The sequence below is a fragment of the Dunckerocampus dactyliophorus genome, chromosome 12 (genome assembly GCF_027744805.1).
Source record: "Dunckerocampus dactyliophorus isolate RoL2022-P2 chromosome 12, RoL_Ddac_1.1, whole genome shotgun sequence".
In the NCBI taxonomy this organism is placed as follows: Eukaryota; Metazoa; Chordata; class Actinopteri; order Syngnathiformes; family Syngnathidae; genus Dunckerocampus; species Dunckerocampus dactyliophorus.
Window position 1 is genome coordinate 19,699,813 of NC_072830.1, and position 20,246 is coordinate 19,720,058.

The window sequence follows — 20,246 nt, forward strand, 5'->3', positions numbered from 1 at the left end:
TTCGTGACAAGCTGAAGAATGAACTAATTGCCTACGGCTGCAAACTGGTGGACTTGTTTTGGAGTTGTGTCGAGATGCTCTGGGCGATAATGTGATGAAGGGAAATAATTATTCATTTGTGTTTTCTTTCTTGATAATTTCTTGTCCTAGTTTGAATTTCTAGAAGTTGTACCCTTTACCCTTCCCGAGTTCTTCAGCGCAGCAATTATTTGTAAGATCTAGGGCAGGGGTGTCAAACTCAAACGCACAGGGGGCCAAGACTCAAAGCTACCCCACTGAAAATCAACACTTTTTATATTTCTGCATATTGGAAGCATTAAAAACCTTGTCCTTTTAACCAACATAATTGGTGAATGTACTGTATCGCATTCATATGCATCATCAGCACACACACGGATGCTTGTTTGACGTTGCGAACATAAGATGTGCCCCAATAATCCAGGCTCAAAAAGTAGTAGTATGGTCAGGATTTTGAGAAAATGTCACATTAGCACTGGCGAATAGATAACTAAGTGGCCTACATACCTTTTTATCCGGGTTCCCCTGCGCGGTGCCGGGATTGGAACATGCCAACATAATGCACCGACCGCTGTGGTAGCGTTTCCAGGCTGGGACAAAATGCGCAGGTCAGTTGATGGATTTTTTTGTTTTCAGGTGTGAGCGCAGTAAAATTATTGTTACTTTTGGTCTGATTTATCCGTAGTAAGAATGGTTGTGCAATTTGTGCTATAAACACTCCTGATGAAAATGTTAATACCAGTTGAAATATTGCAATAATTTACATTTTACACTGCGCTGATCGTAAGGAAGTACAAAGTACAGTCGTCCCTTGCAGTATCGCTTTGATTATATTGCGTTTTTAAAAAAATGTATTAATAAATTATTGCTATTTCGTGGTCGACTCTGGCCTACTATTAATCAACAAATATTGAAAGACTATGGTATACGTAGTATTCTGGCCACTAGGCGTCAGTAATTACCGTCGCACCGCACATCCGACATGATAGAGTGAAAAGAAGTTCTCCTCCCATTCTGTGTGGAAGTGGTAAGTTTTTGGCTTCATGGTCCTTCTTCCCCACTCCATTCTAAACCCTTTCGTAAGTTTAGGTAAATAAATGGGGGATAAAAACAACCAGTTAGCTTGCTATGGTTAAGCTATGGCCATCTCGTGTCCCTGCAGTGATCCCATAGCCTGCGCATTACAGTTGAGCAATGTGGTGTAAACAAAGAATAATAGGAGTGTAAACGTGACTATAGGGCTCTGATAATTGTAAAGATTGTACTTAGAAAGTCATAAACTGATTCTCTATGCTCCAACTACGAAAATTTTCCATTTATTAATATTAAATCCTATTAATAGGAAAGTTGCTTATCGCGGTTGGGTCTGGAACCAATTAACTGTGATAAAAGAGGGATAACTGTATAGAAAGAAGAAATAGGAGTGAAATAAAAAAAAATGTTAGCAGTTTGTTGCTAACCACCATTAACCTGAAATCGTTAGCTGATCAAAAATGAAGACCATCGCTCAAAAAACCCTGAAACCCCCCTAAAATAGAAATTACATTTTTAAAAACACAAAAAATATGTCACTCCTGGTGGTGAAGGTGGCTTCACAGACGGCATCCACTGTCTGGAACTGATGTGCATTTTTTGTAAACTTCCCTTGCCATTCATCCCCAAATGTTCTCAATTGGATTTAGCAGAACACGCAGGATGGTCGAAAAGAGCGACGTTATTCCTCTGGAAGAAGTCCTTTGCCATGCATTGTCAGCATTGTCCTGTTGAAAAGCACAGATGAGGGCCTTCAGTTTTGAGGGATGCCCCCTGCAAGATCTTCACGTAGCCAGCTGCCATTTGACTCTCCTACACAACCTGAAGTTACATTGTTCCATTAAAGGAAAAGCACCCCAGATCATCTCAGGTGGGATCTTCTTGCCAGTAACGTCGGACGCAATAAGGGCCGTCAAATCTCGCTTTTAAAAGCTGTGGTCTTAAACTTTTGATCAGCTGTTGGACAGCCTATTTCACTTTAAAGGAAAATTGCACTTTTTTGGAATCATTCACAGTCCTGATGTGAACCATGAACACATATTTCTTTCCCTTTTCTGTGCGTTTTGAGGAGAGAAAACTAGTATGCTGTTGTTGACGGAAGTAGCGTTGGGCTATGTGAAATCAAGTTTCAGTCATGTTTTAAATCATCAAAATACGTGAATGTACTGTAAGTGTTACATGTTATCATCCGTGTACTCGTTCATGCGTGATCACAGCATGTATATAAAACGATAAAACGTTGTTAGAGGCTTTTTTAGAGGGCTTCAAAGTCGAAATGACGTGCATTGTTGGCTGGCTCATACTAACTCGTTTTCTCTGGTTAAAACGCACAGAAAAGATAAAGAAATATGTGTTCATGTTTCACATAAGGATTCTGAATGATGGGCAAAATTTAAAAAAAAAAGTAGTTTTCCTTTAATGGTTGTTTGCCATAAATTGCGGACTAAAATTTTTTTTGTCGCAGGTCCATTTCTTTTGGCATTTTTAAGCTCTACTTAGAACCTCCTTAACATTCAACAGTGCAAAATGTAAATTCTTAAAATTTTTCAACTGGTCTCAAAGTGCTCATGACACCAAAACACTTGTTAATTAACTTGTTAATTTTTTGAATTAATAAGTTAATTAATTTATTAGGGACAATGCATATTAATGAACATCTGAAAACAATACAGATGTAAATATGCCAGATTATAGCACAACCGCTGATTATTTTTGCTGTGAAAATGTACATTGGAAGGCATACAGTATTTCCTATGTTAGACGTGTGCTCCGAGGTTGACTTTTGTAAAGGTTTCGTCACTCAAAAACGTCTCTTTCCGGAGTCTGACGCAGAAGGTGGATGTGACGTCATGACACCCTCTCTCTTGTTTCAATTGTTTTTGTGTTGTGCACTTTTTGTTGAATTTCCGTTGTTTATACATACTTTTTAATATTCTGCCTAAGCGTTGTGTGGCAGGCTTTTTGCTCAAACACTCGAGCAGGAGTAAGCTTGTTCCCTTTCCAAAAGACCCGATTCGTCGCGATAAATGGGAGGCAAGTGCAACAAACGCGAGCAAAATGGACACCGTCAGATTCGTCTGTATTGTGCCCGGAACACTTCAAAGGCAAATGTTTTGATACTATTCAGTTAAAGGAAAGTTTGGGACTGTTTGTGTATTGCCTGAGGGTGCTTCCACCATCAGCTGTCGCGACTGGCTTTCCTCGACCCAGACCCGGTGCGAGTGAAAACACAAGTACCGACACAGACGGCAAAACAAAGAAGACTTTTGGCCGTGAAAAAGCGTGCCAAGGTGACATTAAGTAAATCCACATTTTTGTGGTCGAGACTATACCAATCTTAGAATAATATATCAAATTTTAATGCAAACATACAAGCTAAACAGTCATCAGTTTTCCTCAGTCACTCCTCGCTGGTTATGTAACTTATGCATATGTTTGTGTGGCGATCACTGCCAGAAAAACAACATCTCAATTTATTATTATTTGTGTTTTTGTGTGTTATATCAGATGACAGTTGTCAGCTGGTTTATAATCTGTGCCCATGTTGCCCTGTTGCTCTGTTCCTTCGTTTTCGTCTAGTTGAACTTAAAAAAAAAAAAAAAAAAGTGCCTCCAGGGCTGGAGTGACTGCCAAAAGGGTTCTGGGTGCGACATCACAGCCGAGATGGGGCGGTTCAGAAACTCGCTGAGGGGCGTGTTAAAATAACCACTTCATTTCACTCCTATTTCATAGTTGTTTATCCGTGAGAGCAGTATGACAAAAACGTTTAATTAAGTGAGCACTTTGTTTTTGTTATTGTTTTTTTGCACACTTTTTTTTGGTGCCATGAGCACTTTCAAATTTTGATTGAGTGTGGATGCTTTTTAATGCCAGCGGAGTGGTTGATACCGGATGAATTGTTTGATTAAGCAGGTCGATGAAGCACTTTGTTTGTTGAGGTCCGCGATGCTCAGTTGGAAACATATGATCCAGGGCCTAGGTTCCCAAAGTGGGGTACGTGTACCCCCAGGGGTACGTCCATTATAATGGGGGTACGTGAATAAACAGGCAAAACATTTAGTGCCTAACACTCACAATTACAAGCCTCACGGCGCAAGGAGAGCGGAGCAGAAAGGAGACACAGCACAAAGTTGGTAATTGCCCTGTTTGATGGTTATTTTGTACATTAAGAGTCTTTAATCTTGAATATTTAATTTATATTGGTGCTCCAATCCCCGCACGGCGCAGCGGTGAAATCGTATTTTTGTACTTCGGTTACTGCTTTATCATGATGACGTTAAACTTTCTCCTTCTCTTTGGTATTAAATGATTATGCAGATTTAAACCACAGCCATCATGAGTGGACAAAAAAAGTGACGCTCAAATTCAACCCATTCAAACTGAAGGATGCCAACATCAGACTAGAGTAAACGATATGTAGGATGATTACTTATCTATTTATCAGTGCTTGTGTGAAACTTGATCACAATGTAATCATGCAAAATACATATTTTTGACACGCAATTACTATAAAATGAATTAACCGTTAAATTATGTTCAATATTTCAAGTTCATTAATATAAAAAGGTGTATGTTTCGGGGGGTACATGGCTTCAGGTCAAATGTCTGAAAGGGTAAGCTACTGTAAAAAGTTGGGCACCACTGATCAAGGGCATCACCAAAGCCATTTCCACTTTGTTGAAGATCAACCATGCTGAGCCAAGAGTAAAAGGTGAACTAGGTCCTAAAATAGGAAGGATTTGAATCATCTGACCTGGAAAAAGCTGATGTTATTGCATTTTCTCACACGCACACACACACACACACACACACACACACACACACACACACACAAACAACCTTGCTTTTATTTGAATACTAATTTGCTTGTGTGCGTGTGTGTGTGTGTAAATCTCATCAAGATAATCTGATCTCACATGATCAAGCTAAGAAAAGGTAATCTCAAGATTTGCTGTGTTGTCAGGGAAAGTTCGACTGTTAATTAGTGATGGGCGTTTGACTATATTTCCTTGATCAACTACAGGGAAAATTTAATTAAATTAAATCGGTTTTCTGCTCACTCTTGTACTCTTGAATGTTCTGTTATCTCAATCAGTTAATTTTTATTGGCAATCGAAAGGAAAACGTTTTTCTACATCCTTATACAGTCAACCTTGGTTTTCGAATGCACCGATTTTCGCATTATTTGATTTTTTTTCAATTAAAAAAAAAAATTTAAGCGGAATTTAGACTCTGGACTCTAATACTGACATGGTTATTGACAATATTGCGTGTAACAAACTGGTGTTTTACTATTTGGTAAGTTGAATCTTGTGTTAAAAATAAAGATGTGGATGTGCGATACTGCCATTCTTTTCTCTTCTGCCATCTTGGATCACACACACCCAATACCAAATCCCGCAGTACTTTAGTTTACACAATACTACGGTATCCTGTAAGGCACATGAGAATGTTATACAAGCTGGTCCGTTTGCCACAATATGGTGAAGAATGAAGAAATGAAGGAAGCTAATGTTGCAAATGGGGTAAAAATTACAAGCGAGGGGAAAATGTTGAAGTCGATCTTGTAACACTAACGCTACGGCTTGATTTTTTTTTTTTTTGCCATTTCAGTGTGTTTAGCTTTGTGGCCTTGTCAACAAGGAAGAAATCCTACATGCTAGTAAGCAGTCAAATGGTTCTCTCATTCTAAAGAGGAAAAAAAGCTCACCCAGATTCACTTCTTGTTCTTCAGTTTGCACATATTCAGACAGCCAGTCCACCTTAAAAGAACCACTTTTTTTTTTTACTTTGGCTTGGTAAGTTTGTGTGGCACTGCCCGTTCATTTCGCCATGATACGGGGTTAGCAAGCAGAATTTAGCTCGCAAAAGGCGTGCAGAATAAATCATGTGTTTATTTTATTTATAGTTTATTTACTGGCAGCTTTCCAAGTTGAATTGAATTTTGTGCGCTGCATAGATTTGCTGTGTGCTGGCAGTGCCGGTGGGTGCCGCAGCTTAATGGGGACTTTGCATACATCTGACATTTTGCACACGCCTTCTCCGATTTCGGATCACAGTTTGCAATAAAAATGACTGTGGTAACAGATTGATTAGGCTCCAATACCACTCCCCTTCTCTTTTTAGTTGCCATTGGTGGGCAATCATACCATTTACATTAGGTCTGTACATGACATTTGCTTTGGCTCCTGTGGTTACGGTGCTTCTTAGACACATAGAAAAATAATGACTCAATTACTGCCTCCTGTAGTGTCTAAGATACTTGCGATACTACTTTAAACTGCAAAGGTTGCTTCAGTAAAAGCTGCTCTCACAGTCTTTATGCTATTTTTATATTAGGGCTGTCGATGTGCGATTTTGTCCACCTCAAAGAAAAAAGCTAAAACACTCAGATAAACATGGTATGTGTGCAACAACAGTAACTTTATTTCGTGCCACAAGAAGCAAAACCGACAAAACCGACGGTCACTTTCGGCAAGTGGGCATGTCACACATTAGCAAAGTGCACATAAAATAGGAACATCTTTTAGCAGCCTAATTTCTTGGATTAAAATCCACAGTCGGGATATAAAACTAACAGCCTTCCCCGTTTTAAATGATACACTGCTGGTTGTCGTGTGATATGTAAGAAGCTGCTGACACAAGTTGCATTTCACTTTCTCAAGTCATCTTTAACCTTGTCAAAATACTTCCACTCTTTCCAAGCGATTATTTTTGTAGTAGTCATTATGAGTGAATGAGTCCGTCAATGTTTCCCTGGCACTCATCCCTGTCACCCATCTGCCTCCTTTGTGTGTCTGAGCGTGTGCGTGAGAATTTCTGAGCCTCCAATTAGAGAGTCTTCTATTGTTTATTCTCTCACCTGGGTCATTTGACTTTCTCATGGTCTCTGGATTTTTTTTCCCCTATCCCACTCCATGGTCTCCTATTCATGTTGTGACTCTCGGATTTCACCCCCCACCTGTCCAATATTTTTTTGTCAGAATGTCTCCGTCGTGACCCTTGAGACTTTACACATGTTTTATCACATCCCCTCAACTCGCACTCGGCCTGTCTGTGTCCTTTGTTTTCTGAGCCGTGTTTTTGACTCTGTCTACAATTTCTTCCTCATCAACTTCTCAGGCCTGTTATTGTCACAGCTGTGTTTTTGCAGTCTGATGAAAGTAATGAGTTTGCTGCACAGTGTGTCCCCCAGGCCTAGAGTTTGTATGGTAGGGCCAGTGCTGAGCAGTGCCATGGTGGTGTCTTCCCACATCCTGATGGACGCACGTGTGAGAGAAACCGAAAGAAACACTGAGAGTCATTGTGTGCAAATGTATCTCTCTCCCTCCTCTGCCTCCATCTCACGCCTTTCCTCACTGGGACTCGATTGTTTGTTCCGTTACTTGTGCTTCACTTAATCTTAAAGTCAGAGTCACTTCACTGATTGAAACAAAACTAAACTCAACAAAAATATTAACACAGCACTTTTTGTTTTTGCTACGATGTTCCAGGAGCTGAACTCAAAGATGTAAAACTTTTTCTATTTGCACAAAAGGCCTATTTCTCTCAAATGTTGTGTTGTCCATATCAAGATGCTGATTACACAGCATGATTATTGCACAAGTGTACCTTAGGCTGGCCAATAGGGATGCACCGATGACAGGTTTCCGGCCGCTCACCGATCTTTAAAAAGCCTGACCTGCCGGTACCAATTTTTTAAACATTTATTTTACAACTGACAGTGATTGATTTGATTGAAAAACATTGAACAATACTGCAATTGGCTGGTGACCAGTCTAGGGTGTACCCCACCTCTCGCAGGGATAGACTCCAGCATACCCGTGACCCAGCATGACCCTCGTGAGGAAAAGCTGCATACAAAATGAATGAATGAATGCATGAATGAATGAACATTGAGCAACACCCGTGAAACAAGACAAACTTGTTGTTTTTAACTGCACATGAGGTAGTTCTCTCAAATGAATGAAAAGTTTAGAAAATTGCTGTCCAAACGCCAAAAGTACATCAGTTCTTTTTTTAGTCTTTTGTTTCACACTTTTTAAAAACAAAACTTGCACAACAGTTTACACTGCAGACCTGATTTGAGCCTATTACCAAAAATAAAGTGCACAGCAGTATTTTGCTTTTACAAATAAAAGGAAATCACAAGGTGACAGATCCATCCATCCACTTTCTTCTGCTTATCTGGGTCCGGGTCGCAGGGGCAGCAGTCTCAGTAGGGAAGTCCAGACTTCCCGGTCTCCAGCCAGGAGAACACCAAGGCATTCCTAGCTGTGAGACATAATCCCTCCAGTGTGTCCTCGGTTTGCCCTGGGGCCTACACCGGGCTTGGCATGCCCGGAACACCTCACCAGTGAGGCACCTGGAATGTATCCGGACTAGATGCCCGAGCCACCTCAACTGGCTCCTCTCGATGTGAAGGAGCAGCGGCTCTACTCTGAGCCCCTCCCGGATGACCGAGCTCCTCACCCTACCTCTTAGGGTGAGTCCAGCCAACCTACGGAGGAAACTAGGTTTCGCAGCTTGTATTTGCAATCTTCTTTTTTCAGTCACGATTCCAAGCTCATGACCATAGGTCAGCGTGGGAACATAGATTGACTGGTAAATTGAGAGCTTTGCCTTCTTGCTCAGCTTTCTCTTGACCACGACGGTCTGTTACAGCGACCGCATTACTGCAGACGCTGCGCGATCTGTATGTCAACCTCAGGCTCCAACCTTCCCTCACTCGTGACGAAGACCCCGAGATACTTGAACTCCTCCACCTCGGGCAGGACCTCACTCCCAACCCAGAGGTGCAATACACCCTTTTCCGACTGAGAACCGTGGCCTCGGATTTGGAGGTGCTGACTCCAGAAGGTTCACACTCAGCTGCGAGGTCACAGGTCGGTAAGGCCATCAGGACCACATCGTCTGCGAATAACAGAGAGGAGATCCTAATGTCCCAAGAGTGGACTCCCTCAACGCCTCGGCTGCGCCAACGTTCACCGGAAACAGGCTCGACTTACTGTTGGCAATGTGGATCAGGCTTCTACTCCAGTTGTACAAGGTCCGAATGGCATGTAGTTGCGCTCCACCAATGCCGTACTCCCGGAGCAGGACACCGCGAGGGACATGGTTGAATGCCTATTCCAAGTCCACAAAGCACATGTAGACCGGATGGGCAAACTCCCATGTGCCCTTCAGTACCCTTGCAAGGGTGTAGACCTGGTCCAGTGTTCCGTGACCGGGACAAAAACCACATTGCACCTCCTGTAGCCAAGGTTTGACTAACGGTCGTACCATTCTCTCCAGCACCTTGGAATAGACTTTCCCAGGGAAGCTGAGAAGTGTGATCCCCTATAGTTGGAACACACCCTCTGGACACCCTTCTTGAAAAGCGAGGCCACCCCCCCATCTGCCAATCCATAGATACTGTTCACGACTTCCATGCAGTGTTGAAGAGGGATGTCAGTAAAGACAGTTCCTCAACATCCAGAGCCTTGAGGAACTCAGGGCGAATCTCGTCCACCCCCGGTGCTTTTCCACTGGGAGTGTTTTGGCTACCCCAGATACCTCAGCCACGGTGATGGAACTGCCTGCGTTCGTGTCCTCAGACTCTGCTTCCTCTATGGAAGATATGTCAGTGGGATTGAGAAGGGCCTCCAAAGCATTTCTTCTTCCATCCAACTATATCATCAGTCGAGCTCAGCGGGCTTCCGTCCCCACTGTGAACAGTGTTGACCAGGCACTGCTTCCCCTTTCTGGTGTGTCGGATGGTTTGCCAGAATCTCTTTGGGGCCCGACTAAAAGTCGTGCTCCGTGGCCTCACTGAACTTCTCCCACACCCAAGTTTTTTTGCCTCGACCACCACCACAGCCGCGTGGCCGCTGGTCCGCCGGTACCTGTCTACGACCGGCACTGACAACCTTGCGGCTGCAGCTCCGATCGGCTGCCTCAGCAATGAGGGACGGAATACGGCCCATTCTGACTCAATATCCTCGTCCTCGTCTGGGATGCAGGCAAAGCTCTAAGAGGTAAGAGTCAACTCGACGAACGGGAGACTCTGCCAGACATATAGCCCCGGACAACATGCCTCCTAGGATCACTCGAGCACTCAAGGTTTGAGGTCGTTAATAAGATAATAATTTACAGGACAAACTAAAGGTTGGTTGGACAATGCCATGAACTCCATAATTCATCCTTCCATCCCGTGCTACAGATGCACCTTTTGTGGAGGTGGATCAGATAAAATTAAGGAAATCAGTGCTTGTCAGTCGGGATACCTGCTGGCCACTGTAACAGGCCACTCCAAAATGTGCAGTTTTACTGTAAATGTTTCCTCTTTCCTGATAACTTAGTTTCCATGCATTTATTTTCCCTAAAACTGTTAACCAGTAATTGTTTGTTTACCTTATTTTCCTTATTCACTAATGTCACTCAATGTGAACAATTAATACATATTTTTATGGCGCAAGTTATTGCTCAAATTTTGTCCTGCTACAATTTCCAGAAAATCCAAAAACGGGATAGTCTGGCAGGTAGGGATGTTCTGATACAACTTTTTCACTTTCAATATGACGCCGATATTGCAGCCTTGTGTGTTGGCCGATACCAATCACACATACTTTTAGGACTTATTTTTTTAATATCATATTCTGATTATTTATGTTAGAAAAGGCTTCATCATGTGATATTACTCAACCAGACACCAATAGTCAGCAACAGTAGGCATGAGGAAAAACTCCCTTTACTTCCTGATGCATCCAGAGTATAGTTTTATCCATAATGTTGCAAGTCTCCAGGTGCTCAATTAAGCGTTTAAACCTGATATTACTCACCACCAACAAGGGCCGTCTCTTTCTGTTATACCTGGTGACGTTTTGCCATCCTGTGGGAGTTTCTCATGCTTTGCAAATGTTTGGGACAGAGTTGGACAAGGAGCCGTAGTCTTCCGAAAATCCCCATGCCCTCTTTTGTGATACTGATTCACATGCGTGGTGAGGTTGGTGGTATTATACTTCCCTGGTTCTGTGCCAGCAGGGAAAACTTGTGCATGACAAGTTTTGCACTCAGCTGCAACATCTTTTGTTGTGCTCACGTGGGCTCTCTCTGTGCGCTGCTGGATAGACGTGCAGGGGCAGTCTGGAATCAACTGGTTGTATCGGAGTGCCAATATTGGAGATTTTTGTTTTGTTTTTAGTGTTTTTTTGCTGATGATAAGACCAATATCTGATATCAATACATATCGGATCGGGTAACCCCTACTGGCAGATGACTCATTCTTTGTTCTAATGAGATTTCCTCCGCACGGGTAAAGGTTGCATCGCAAATCTGAGTTGTTCCACAGCCACCACTGTCAGAAAGGCTGAATGCCAAAACAGTGATCATAAACATTTCATATGTGGTTCAGTCTTCCTTCTAATTGAAATCTCAACCGCATCCACGCACTGGTTTGTTATTCACTCTTATGAAGATGAATACGGTTGCTGGCTTCCCTCCACAACCCCAAAACGTGCATTGTGAATGTCAGTGTTGTAATCTTCCATGCGTGCCCTGTGATTGACTGGAAACAAGTCCTTATTGCAACCTGCCTCTTGTCCAAAGCCAGCTGGGATAGGCTCCAGCTCACCCAAAGAAGACTAGCGGTATAAGAAAAATGGATGGATGTTGTAAACTGTTATACTTTTACCATTTGGACATTTCCAACTCACAAGAAGATGTATTGCAGTGCTGTGGGAGAGGATTTCCTCTCTAATTGAATGGTAAGCACAGAATGCTACTGTCAACTTTGTCACCTGAACAGCACCACTAATGGGAATCTGTCCACTTAGAATGCTTGGCTCTTGACATAATGCCTTTGCTACTCGCTTCAGTGTTCCTACCTTGACAGAGTGTGTGTGTGTGTGTGTTAGTGTGTGTGTTTGAACATGCAGTTTGGAAATGGAAATACTTATTGGAGCCTGAAAGGAACGTATGTGTAGAATTGAGAGATAATGATACATTAACATGAATAGATTTAATTGGATGCACAGTACATGTGTGCTAAATACAATGGTGCAGCTGAATGCACCACCTATCATTTGAAAGCTGGAACACTGCTGGAGTTCAAATTTTGGAGATTTTACATGCATGCCGATTTTATTCCATTTTTTTTTTTTTTTGCTGATATCAACATTGGATTGGGACACCACGAGACATTGTCAGGTTTTTAAACCTTAATTAACGACAGACCATGAAGACATTGACCTAGGGGTGTTGTTTTTATTTTGTGCAGTGGTAGGTGTGTGTGTGTGTGTGTGTGCAGGGTTTCCCCTAGGATTTTCTGAGGCTGTGGTGGTGGGCTGCATTGGACTGCTGCCGCTTTGTAGTGCCGCTGCTGCATCTTCAAATTTTTTTTTTTTATGACAAATAACGATTTTTATGACTTATTTATTTATTTACCTTACCTATTGAACGTTTTTCAACAACTAGCAGAACATGAACGGAGAACATTGCAAAACTAGTCTAAAATTTTGAGCCTTTTGTTACCTGGCCTATTTAGTCCAATAGTACTATGTGACAATGAGTACAAAAGTACAACATTTTGTACTTTTTCACAGAAACCTACATTTAATTTGATGCCTGTTTTAGCGTAATACGAATACATGGCAAAAAAATTGTTCAATAATAGATTTTTTAGTTCAAAATAACGCAAATGAATACAATAAAATAATTACAATATTTTTGTTATAGAAATGTGTGGCGTATATAAAGAGTATGAATTGAGAGTCCAGGGTTATGATGTGGTCAATTCTCACGTTAATAAGGCAGAAAGCGAACATCAACACAAGACGCATACTTTATCTGGTCAGACACCCGCAATTGCCGACATGGCAGACAGGCGATTCGATGTGTTTTTATCAAAATAAAGTGCAGCGAAACATGTTTAAGATCTTTTCAATTGTTTTCCAACTAATTGTGGTCAATAAGTATGTACTGTAAATAATAAGCTATATGTGTATCTATATAGCATATACAGTATATCCATTCATACAATATTACTTGACCTTGTTTTCAAGTTTAAGAATTTTAAAGTTTAAAATCAGAGTGTACCCCGGCTCTCGCCCGAAGTCAGCTGGGATGGGCTCCAGCATACCCGGGACCCTAGTGAGGATAAGCGGCATAGAAAATGGATGGATGGATGTTTTGAATTATCTTCTATTTCAAATAGGTTTGTGCTGAGCTTTTGCTGACATTTGTCTGCTTTTTGTGTATGTACAGTATATTTTAAGAAAGTAGAGACGCTGGTCTGTCTACACATCAGTCATTATGGAGGCACCACTTTTTTGGCCCTTATTAAAAGTTCATACGGGTGGTCCTCAAATTACAACTAGTTCCGTTCCTAGATCTCCTTGTAACAGCACACGGAATCCATGACTCCTCTAGCATTCATTAGCATTCAATCTTCACCCTTAATGATGGTTGTCGAGTGGTTGGGACCAAAAGAGCGACCAATATTGGTGGGCGTATCGCCTCTCTGAGACTGTCAGCAAGCTAAAGTGCTTCTGAACGTACCTTGTGCGATCCAAGACTGCCACAATATGGATAAAAAAAATGTAAATCCTTTGGAGAAAAAAAAAAAAGAACATATATATATATATATATATATATATATATATATATATATATATATATTCTGTAAATGCCCTAAATGTAAATGTGGTAAATGAAGTCACAGGCCTTTCTCAAGTAGACATAAAAGCACATGGGAGCTTGCCTAATTGCAATGTGCCACTTTTGGTCCCAACTCCTACAAACTGCACTATGCGGTGAAGACGTGCCTCTCATATCAATGCACAGCTGCCTGCCTGTCACTGGTCCTGGGACTAGGAAACGGAAGCAGTACTGCTCTCATTATACTTGCACACTAAAAAAACCAAGAGGGTGATGTATTATTTCTCATTAATGCAACTGCAGAATAAACACATATTGGATAAACTTGAGTATAAAACTTTTTAACGTATGAGTTTGTTGAATTTGCGTTTTATTGCATCCTTTTGTGTTTTATCTCAGGTGTGAAGGCTTGGTCATGAGTCGCTTGATTTTGCCTTTCCTCTAACAATACAGTAGCAGCCGCATTTTTTTCTGCCCTCCCCAAGCCTGACGCCGTGCATTCATCCAAATGCAAAGTTAGAATCTAAATTCAGCTCACATGAATGCCGCCCGTAGTGCAATACGACAGAACCCCTTCCTGCTCACACATTCTGCCCTTTTCTATTGCTTCAACACCTCCTGCTCTTATTTTCTATCATCCATCTATTCCGATTTTCTTCAGCGTATTTGTACAGCTTTGAGTGAGTGTAACAGGGGCCTTAAGGGTTGGCATGGCAGCCTGGCACAAGCACATAAGACTTCCCTATTAGCCCCCTGTGGTGCCCCACAGGAGCATAGTCAAGTGTAATTTACTGTACATCTTTCTCGCTTTCCCCTTTTCAGCCTCCCCAGAGCTCAAGTCTTCAGTTGTATTTCATGCATACAGTACTGGTTATTGGCAGATTTTATAAACAGATACAGAATACTTGGAGAACAGTGTTTCCCCCACGATTGTATTAGGGGGTTGGCACCCTCCAAGATGGTCAAATTATGAAACAGTGGATCCCCATGTATACATAAGATTTTATGTTTTTTTTGCAGAAAATACATCTTTCACCCTAAGTCGGTAATAATTTTTAAATATGTGATCATACAGCTGAAATGTACAGACACCACACATGTACCACTTAAAAAAAAAGCCCACAATTTTTACATGTTTATGTCTTTATGTGCCACTGATATTGTCACGATAACAAATTTTGCTGGCTGATAATTGTGCTCCAAGTTATCGTCGATATTCGATAATTTCGGCAACATTTTTTGATACCATTCCTAAATAATTATCATGAGCGGTGTAATGCACATTTGAACCACTAGATGGTACTCAAGTATAGTATACCCATGTGAGCCTCAGTCGCAATTAGCTTGACACACACGTTCTGAGCCCATTTTTTCATTATTTATTATTTTATGGCGTAACAATGCGACCTCATAGGCCTGTCACGATAACAAATTTTGCTGGTCGATAATTGTGCTACAAAAAATCGTTGATATTCAATATTATCGCATTTTTTTTAGACCTATTTTTTCCATTCATTGTACTCATGAGAGGTGTCATTCACTTTGGAACCACTAGATGGTACTCAAGTACGGTACTCGGCTGTCGGTGTTCATGCGCTCTCTGTGTTCATTCTGTTTAAAACCAAAATCAATGGTAAATAAACTTGTATTGTGCTTTTCTAGTTCCAAGGTACTCAAAACACTTGACACTGTTACCTCATTCACCTTCTGGTGTCGATAATCAGGAGCAACTGCAGGTTTGGTATCTTGCTCAAAGATACTTCGGCATGGTCGCAGGAGGCTGGAGGATCAAACTAGCAACCTTCAGGTTGGGAGATGATCACCCTTCCACGGGAGCCATGCCGCCCCCCGCATAAAAAGCTGGCAGCACAAGTGACATGTCCAAATTGTGCCCAAAGTGTCCATATTTTGCGTGAGCGTTATTGTTATCTAGCACTGCCTTAGCACTTTTGGGAATGGAATTCACCAAAGCTGCAAAAGTTGTGACTGGAATCCTCTTATCTGGAATCCGACATCACAGAGCTTCCGCCTGAGGATGCCCCACATGCTTGCTCTGGAGGAGACATACTGTACAGTACTCGGCCTCTTCTTCACCTTGCTAAGCAAGGCACTTTGTGTGTGTGCGTGGGGTCATTTTCCTCAATGAACCGCTGCGCTACAATGGCGGCAACACTCATGCATCCCTTGGTAATAATAATGGTAATAATGCTATCACCACTTGTGTTGCCAGCAGTGTGTTGAGTCATTTTCATTGGATTTTAAATCAGGTATTCCTTCAAAACAGCGTTTACTTTGTTACAATATTATCGTCAGATAAAGCAGCACCCTCACAACCGAGATTTTCCTGCCTGTTATCTCACTTGCCTGTACACAATGCCACTTGATCGATGCGGTCACATTATTTCAGTGGGTAGGGTAATGCAGTGAATATCCTGTTCATCTTGGATCAACAGACCCAAGAGGACAAGTACAACAGAGCACCCATTTGAGAAAACACAACTATTCATTTGTCCTAGCGTCAGATTGTTTGGTCAGATGTTAGCCCTGAAGGATTTCATATAGCCACATTATCCGCCTGTTTTGGGCCTGTTTTTGTTGCTTTATAAATGTGCTTAATTTATGGATTCTGAATTATTTGCTGTTGTGCTGCACCTCTCCATGCCCCGACACCACCCTCCACAGGGGACGGACGTTTATTTTTAACACTGTTTCATCCTGCTCCAACACAGAGACAAGGATACAGGCAAAGTCGTCCATTGCTCTGTGTGCGTTATATGTACAAATAGGCAAGTTTGATGAGTGTGTTGTACATGAAATCGTTCAAGCATGAAGACACTGATACTGAAAGTCCCCCTCCATTGATTCTTAACTACTTTGGGGTAGAAAGAGGAACATGACTTCAGCAATGGGAAGTTCAGCTAAATCCTAGCAGGGCTGTGCTTTCTCTGGGCAGTATTGTTCTGCCTGAAACAACGCTAGCACGACAACAGGAGTTTAGAACATTCGGAGATTCTCCTATCCCATTATAAATCATATTTAATAATGGTAACAATTAAATAATGATCGATAATGATGGTTTATTTTCCTCTGGTGCACAGAGAGCACACCTAATTCCCAATGAACCTCTAATTGATAACATTTTTACAATGCAACAATCTAACACACAATGCAATTTGAAAGAATGTATACGATAAAAGGAGCAGGTGTAATTAAAGAACACATTTTTGTTGCATTTGTTCCACAAATGAATTTCATAATGGATAAGAAACGTAAAGGCTAGAAGACATTCTCATTTCTAGTCCGTGAATTATTTAGATATTTTTGTCAAAGCTCAGCAAATCTTACGCTCCAAAAATCCGACTGTTTGACTGGTGTCCTTCTTCCTGCCCACCGGCATTAAGGAAGGGGTGGTGACCTAGGCGCAGTACTCGACTTCCTGTCTCTTGCACTGCTGACTTAATGACTTTTGTACCGTGTGTTTTTAAAAACAGTGTGCAATTTGAGGCTGGTGATGTGTGGATTTACTACTCTGTAGGCTGACCTTTGAACCCCAGATAAGGCATTGTTGCTAATGGTCGAGAGGGTCTTGGCTTCTGTAATCAACTCTTATTTATGGTTCCTCGCTACATTAGATGCAAGAACAATCCTTGAACTTGTTATCAAAGTAATTTAGATTTTTCCAAATGAGATGACGAAGATAATGTTTTTTTTTTTCCCCAATATGATTTTTCTAGATGTATGGGCGCTACACCCAGGAGCTGGGGGTGTACGCGAAAGAAGAGGCAGCTCGGCTGAGGGAGAGTGGACAGAGGCGATCAGTCAGTGAGAGAAGCCGGAACTTGGACCTGCTGGAATACGACAAAGGACGCTGTGCCAAGTGTCGCAGTAAGTGTTATAACGCAGGATACTTTGGGGGCGACATGGCTCGGGTGGTAGAGTGGTTGTCTCCCGAACTGAAGGCTGCTGGTTTGATCCTCCGTCCTTCTGTGACCGTGTCAAAATATCCTTGAGTGAGATACTGAACTCACAGTTACTCCTTTGCTGCGTCATCAGTCGGTAAATGTGGTAACGCTGCGCTTTGAATACCTTGAAGGTAGAAAAGCGCTAAGTCCATTTAGCGTTTAAATAAGTATTAAACATAATATCTTTGTTGTCTTTTGGGTTGAAATGTTGGAAGTCCAAAAAAACCCTGGGTTGGTTCACAAAATCCATATACTCAGAAAATTGTTCTTTAGTAAAAGACTGAGAATAACACCTCCGATATCGAGCACCACATAACATAACATAGCACAACATAACAAAAGAAAATAATAAGGTAGAATAACAACGTGTTACAATCGGAGTTAAGGTTTGTAACGTGTAGATGAATTATGTAACATTCATCATAAATATGTAATAATTAGTGCTGAAAAGTTAATAGTTGACAAAAACATAGCTCGATGTTGAGCGAGTACAGACCATTGATTTGGTCTGTACATGTGTCACTGATACGATACCATTCTAGTTTGTTACTTAAGATGTTATGATTAATTGTATCAAATGCTTTTGTTAAATCCATAAATACTGCATCTGCGCACTTTCTGCGATCTATAGCGTTGGTAATTTCCTTGGTTATTTGATCGGCGCCATCGAAGTTGACACGTTAGCTCTGTATCCGTATTGGCTGTCCGTGAGTAATTCATTCTTATTTATAAACTTATGAATTTGTCTCTGTAAATACACGAATTAAATGAAACGGTAATGAAGGAACAAAGTAAGAACAAAGTAAGTGCTTATCTTGCACAGTGGAAGGGACGTTGCAAGACAGGGAGAGACAGGCTTATTGGGCGGCAAATTCTCAATAATGAGCCCATTGCACTGCTATCATTGTCATTGTCCATTTCATACGAGCAGATCTTTTCACATGTTCAAAGATGCCACCTTTATCCTGTATGATTGGCATGCAGCCATCGTTGATCGGCATTCCTCCACTTTCTGAGCATTTTACGATTTCGAATTTCACATCATTTTTCACTTTCTACTTTCCTTTTCTTTGACGCACTGCAAGCAGAAGAGTCTGCCTAACACTGGGGAGACATAACGAAGGGGATTTTTCGATGAATTGATTAATCTGATTAAAAAAACATTTGTGCACAAACGCCAGGTTGCCGCTGGAATATTCTGTTATATTATGGAGGAAATTACCAACGCTATAGACCACAGAAAGTGTACAGCTGCGGTATTTATGGATCTCACAAAAGCTTTCGATACAATTAATCACGACATCCTAACTACAAAATTAGAAAGGTACGGATTCAGGGGATTAGTTTTGAATTGGGTTAAACGCTACCTAGCTAACAGGAAGCAATATGTAAAGCTAGGAGAATACACATCTGTAAGTTTAAATATTACATGTGGAGTACCCCAGGGGTCAATACTGAGACCAAAACTATTCAACTTGTATATCAATGACATCTGTAAAATGACAAAATACTTAAAGTTGGTATTATTTGCGAATGATACATCTGCCTTTTGTTCTGGGGAAAGCACACAAGCTGATTTAAAAAAAAAAAAAAAAAAAAAAAAAAAAGTCACGGATGAAACGGCCATAATAAAAAGATGGCTTCATTAAAAACAGATTATCCTTGAGCTTAAGTAAAACTAAAATAATGCTATTTGGTAATAGCAGAAAGGACACGTACGACCAAATACAAATAGACGGAGTGGACATTGAAAGGGTGAACGAAAAGAAATGTCTGGGGATCATAATCGATGAAAAAATGAGCTGGAAATCTTACATAAAAAATATACAGCATAAGGTGGCGAGAAATACTTCCACATTGACATGCACAATTAAAAAGCTCTTCTATTCCACCATAAGCCTGACTTGGTATCTTTTTTTTTTTTTTTTTTTTAAACTAATCCATCTCACGCAATAAATGCAGCTGCCTTTTAGCTGCAACTGTAGCGCCCCCTCCTGTTAAAAGGCACTCAATGCACACATAAGCACATTGACAAGCCAATGGCGTGTATGCTTTTGTGTCCTAACTGGTTTCATCAAACGAGTCAGCTTCAATACTGCAAACCAATACACCAGCGATCCAGTAAATCAAACGTAAAGAACTCTGACACACAAAGCACACACACTAGACCAACAGACCAAAGCCTAGTCTCCTTCAGCAATCTGATATACTGTTGCTTGCACTTATTTATTATTTAAACACTATTCACTGTTGCTTAATGAAGCTAAATGCGGCAACCACCCTAATAGTCTGCACCGAATGACCCCTCAGGAGCATCACTTCAACTACTGTAGATCTCAAGAGTGGATGTGTGTTGCTCTTTGGCACAAAATGGCAGTAAAGATTGAGTACATCATTTGACAACATACAGCATACTTAAAGAGGCTAAACAAACATTTTATTGTTATTTGACAAAAGTAAATGCAGTCTTTCAGTTTATACATTGCATGCAGAGCTAAGTAAAGTCACGTTTACACTTTCATTTAGTTTGACGCATACATTCTAGTAAAAATCTCCAAGTTGTTTTAGCAATTGACCAGCAGGGCGCAGCATTGAGCT

General features: G+C 41.2%; 1 protein-coding gene across 3 annotated transcripts in view; it reads left to right on the top strand.

The window, feature by feature from the left end:
- Window positions 1–20,246, top strand: part of clcn2c (chloride channel 2c) — a 128,440-nt gene that overhangs the window by 17,796 nt on the left and 90,398 nt on the right. For all 3 annotated transcript variants that reach the window (XM_054793984.1, XM_054793986.1, XM_054793985.1), the window contains exon 2: window positions 17,421–17,571. In XM_054793984.1, coding sequence (XP_054649959.1) covers window positions 17,421–17,571 — 151 coding nt within the window. The remainder of the gene's footprint in view (window positions 1–17,420; window positions 17,572–20,246) is intronic.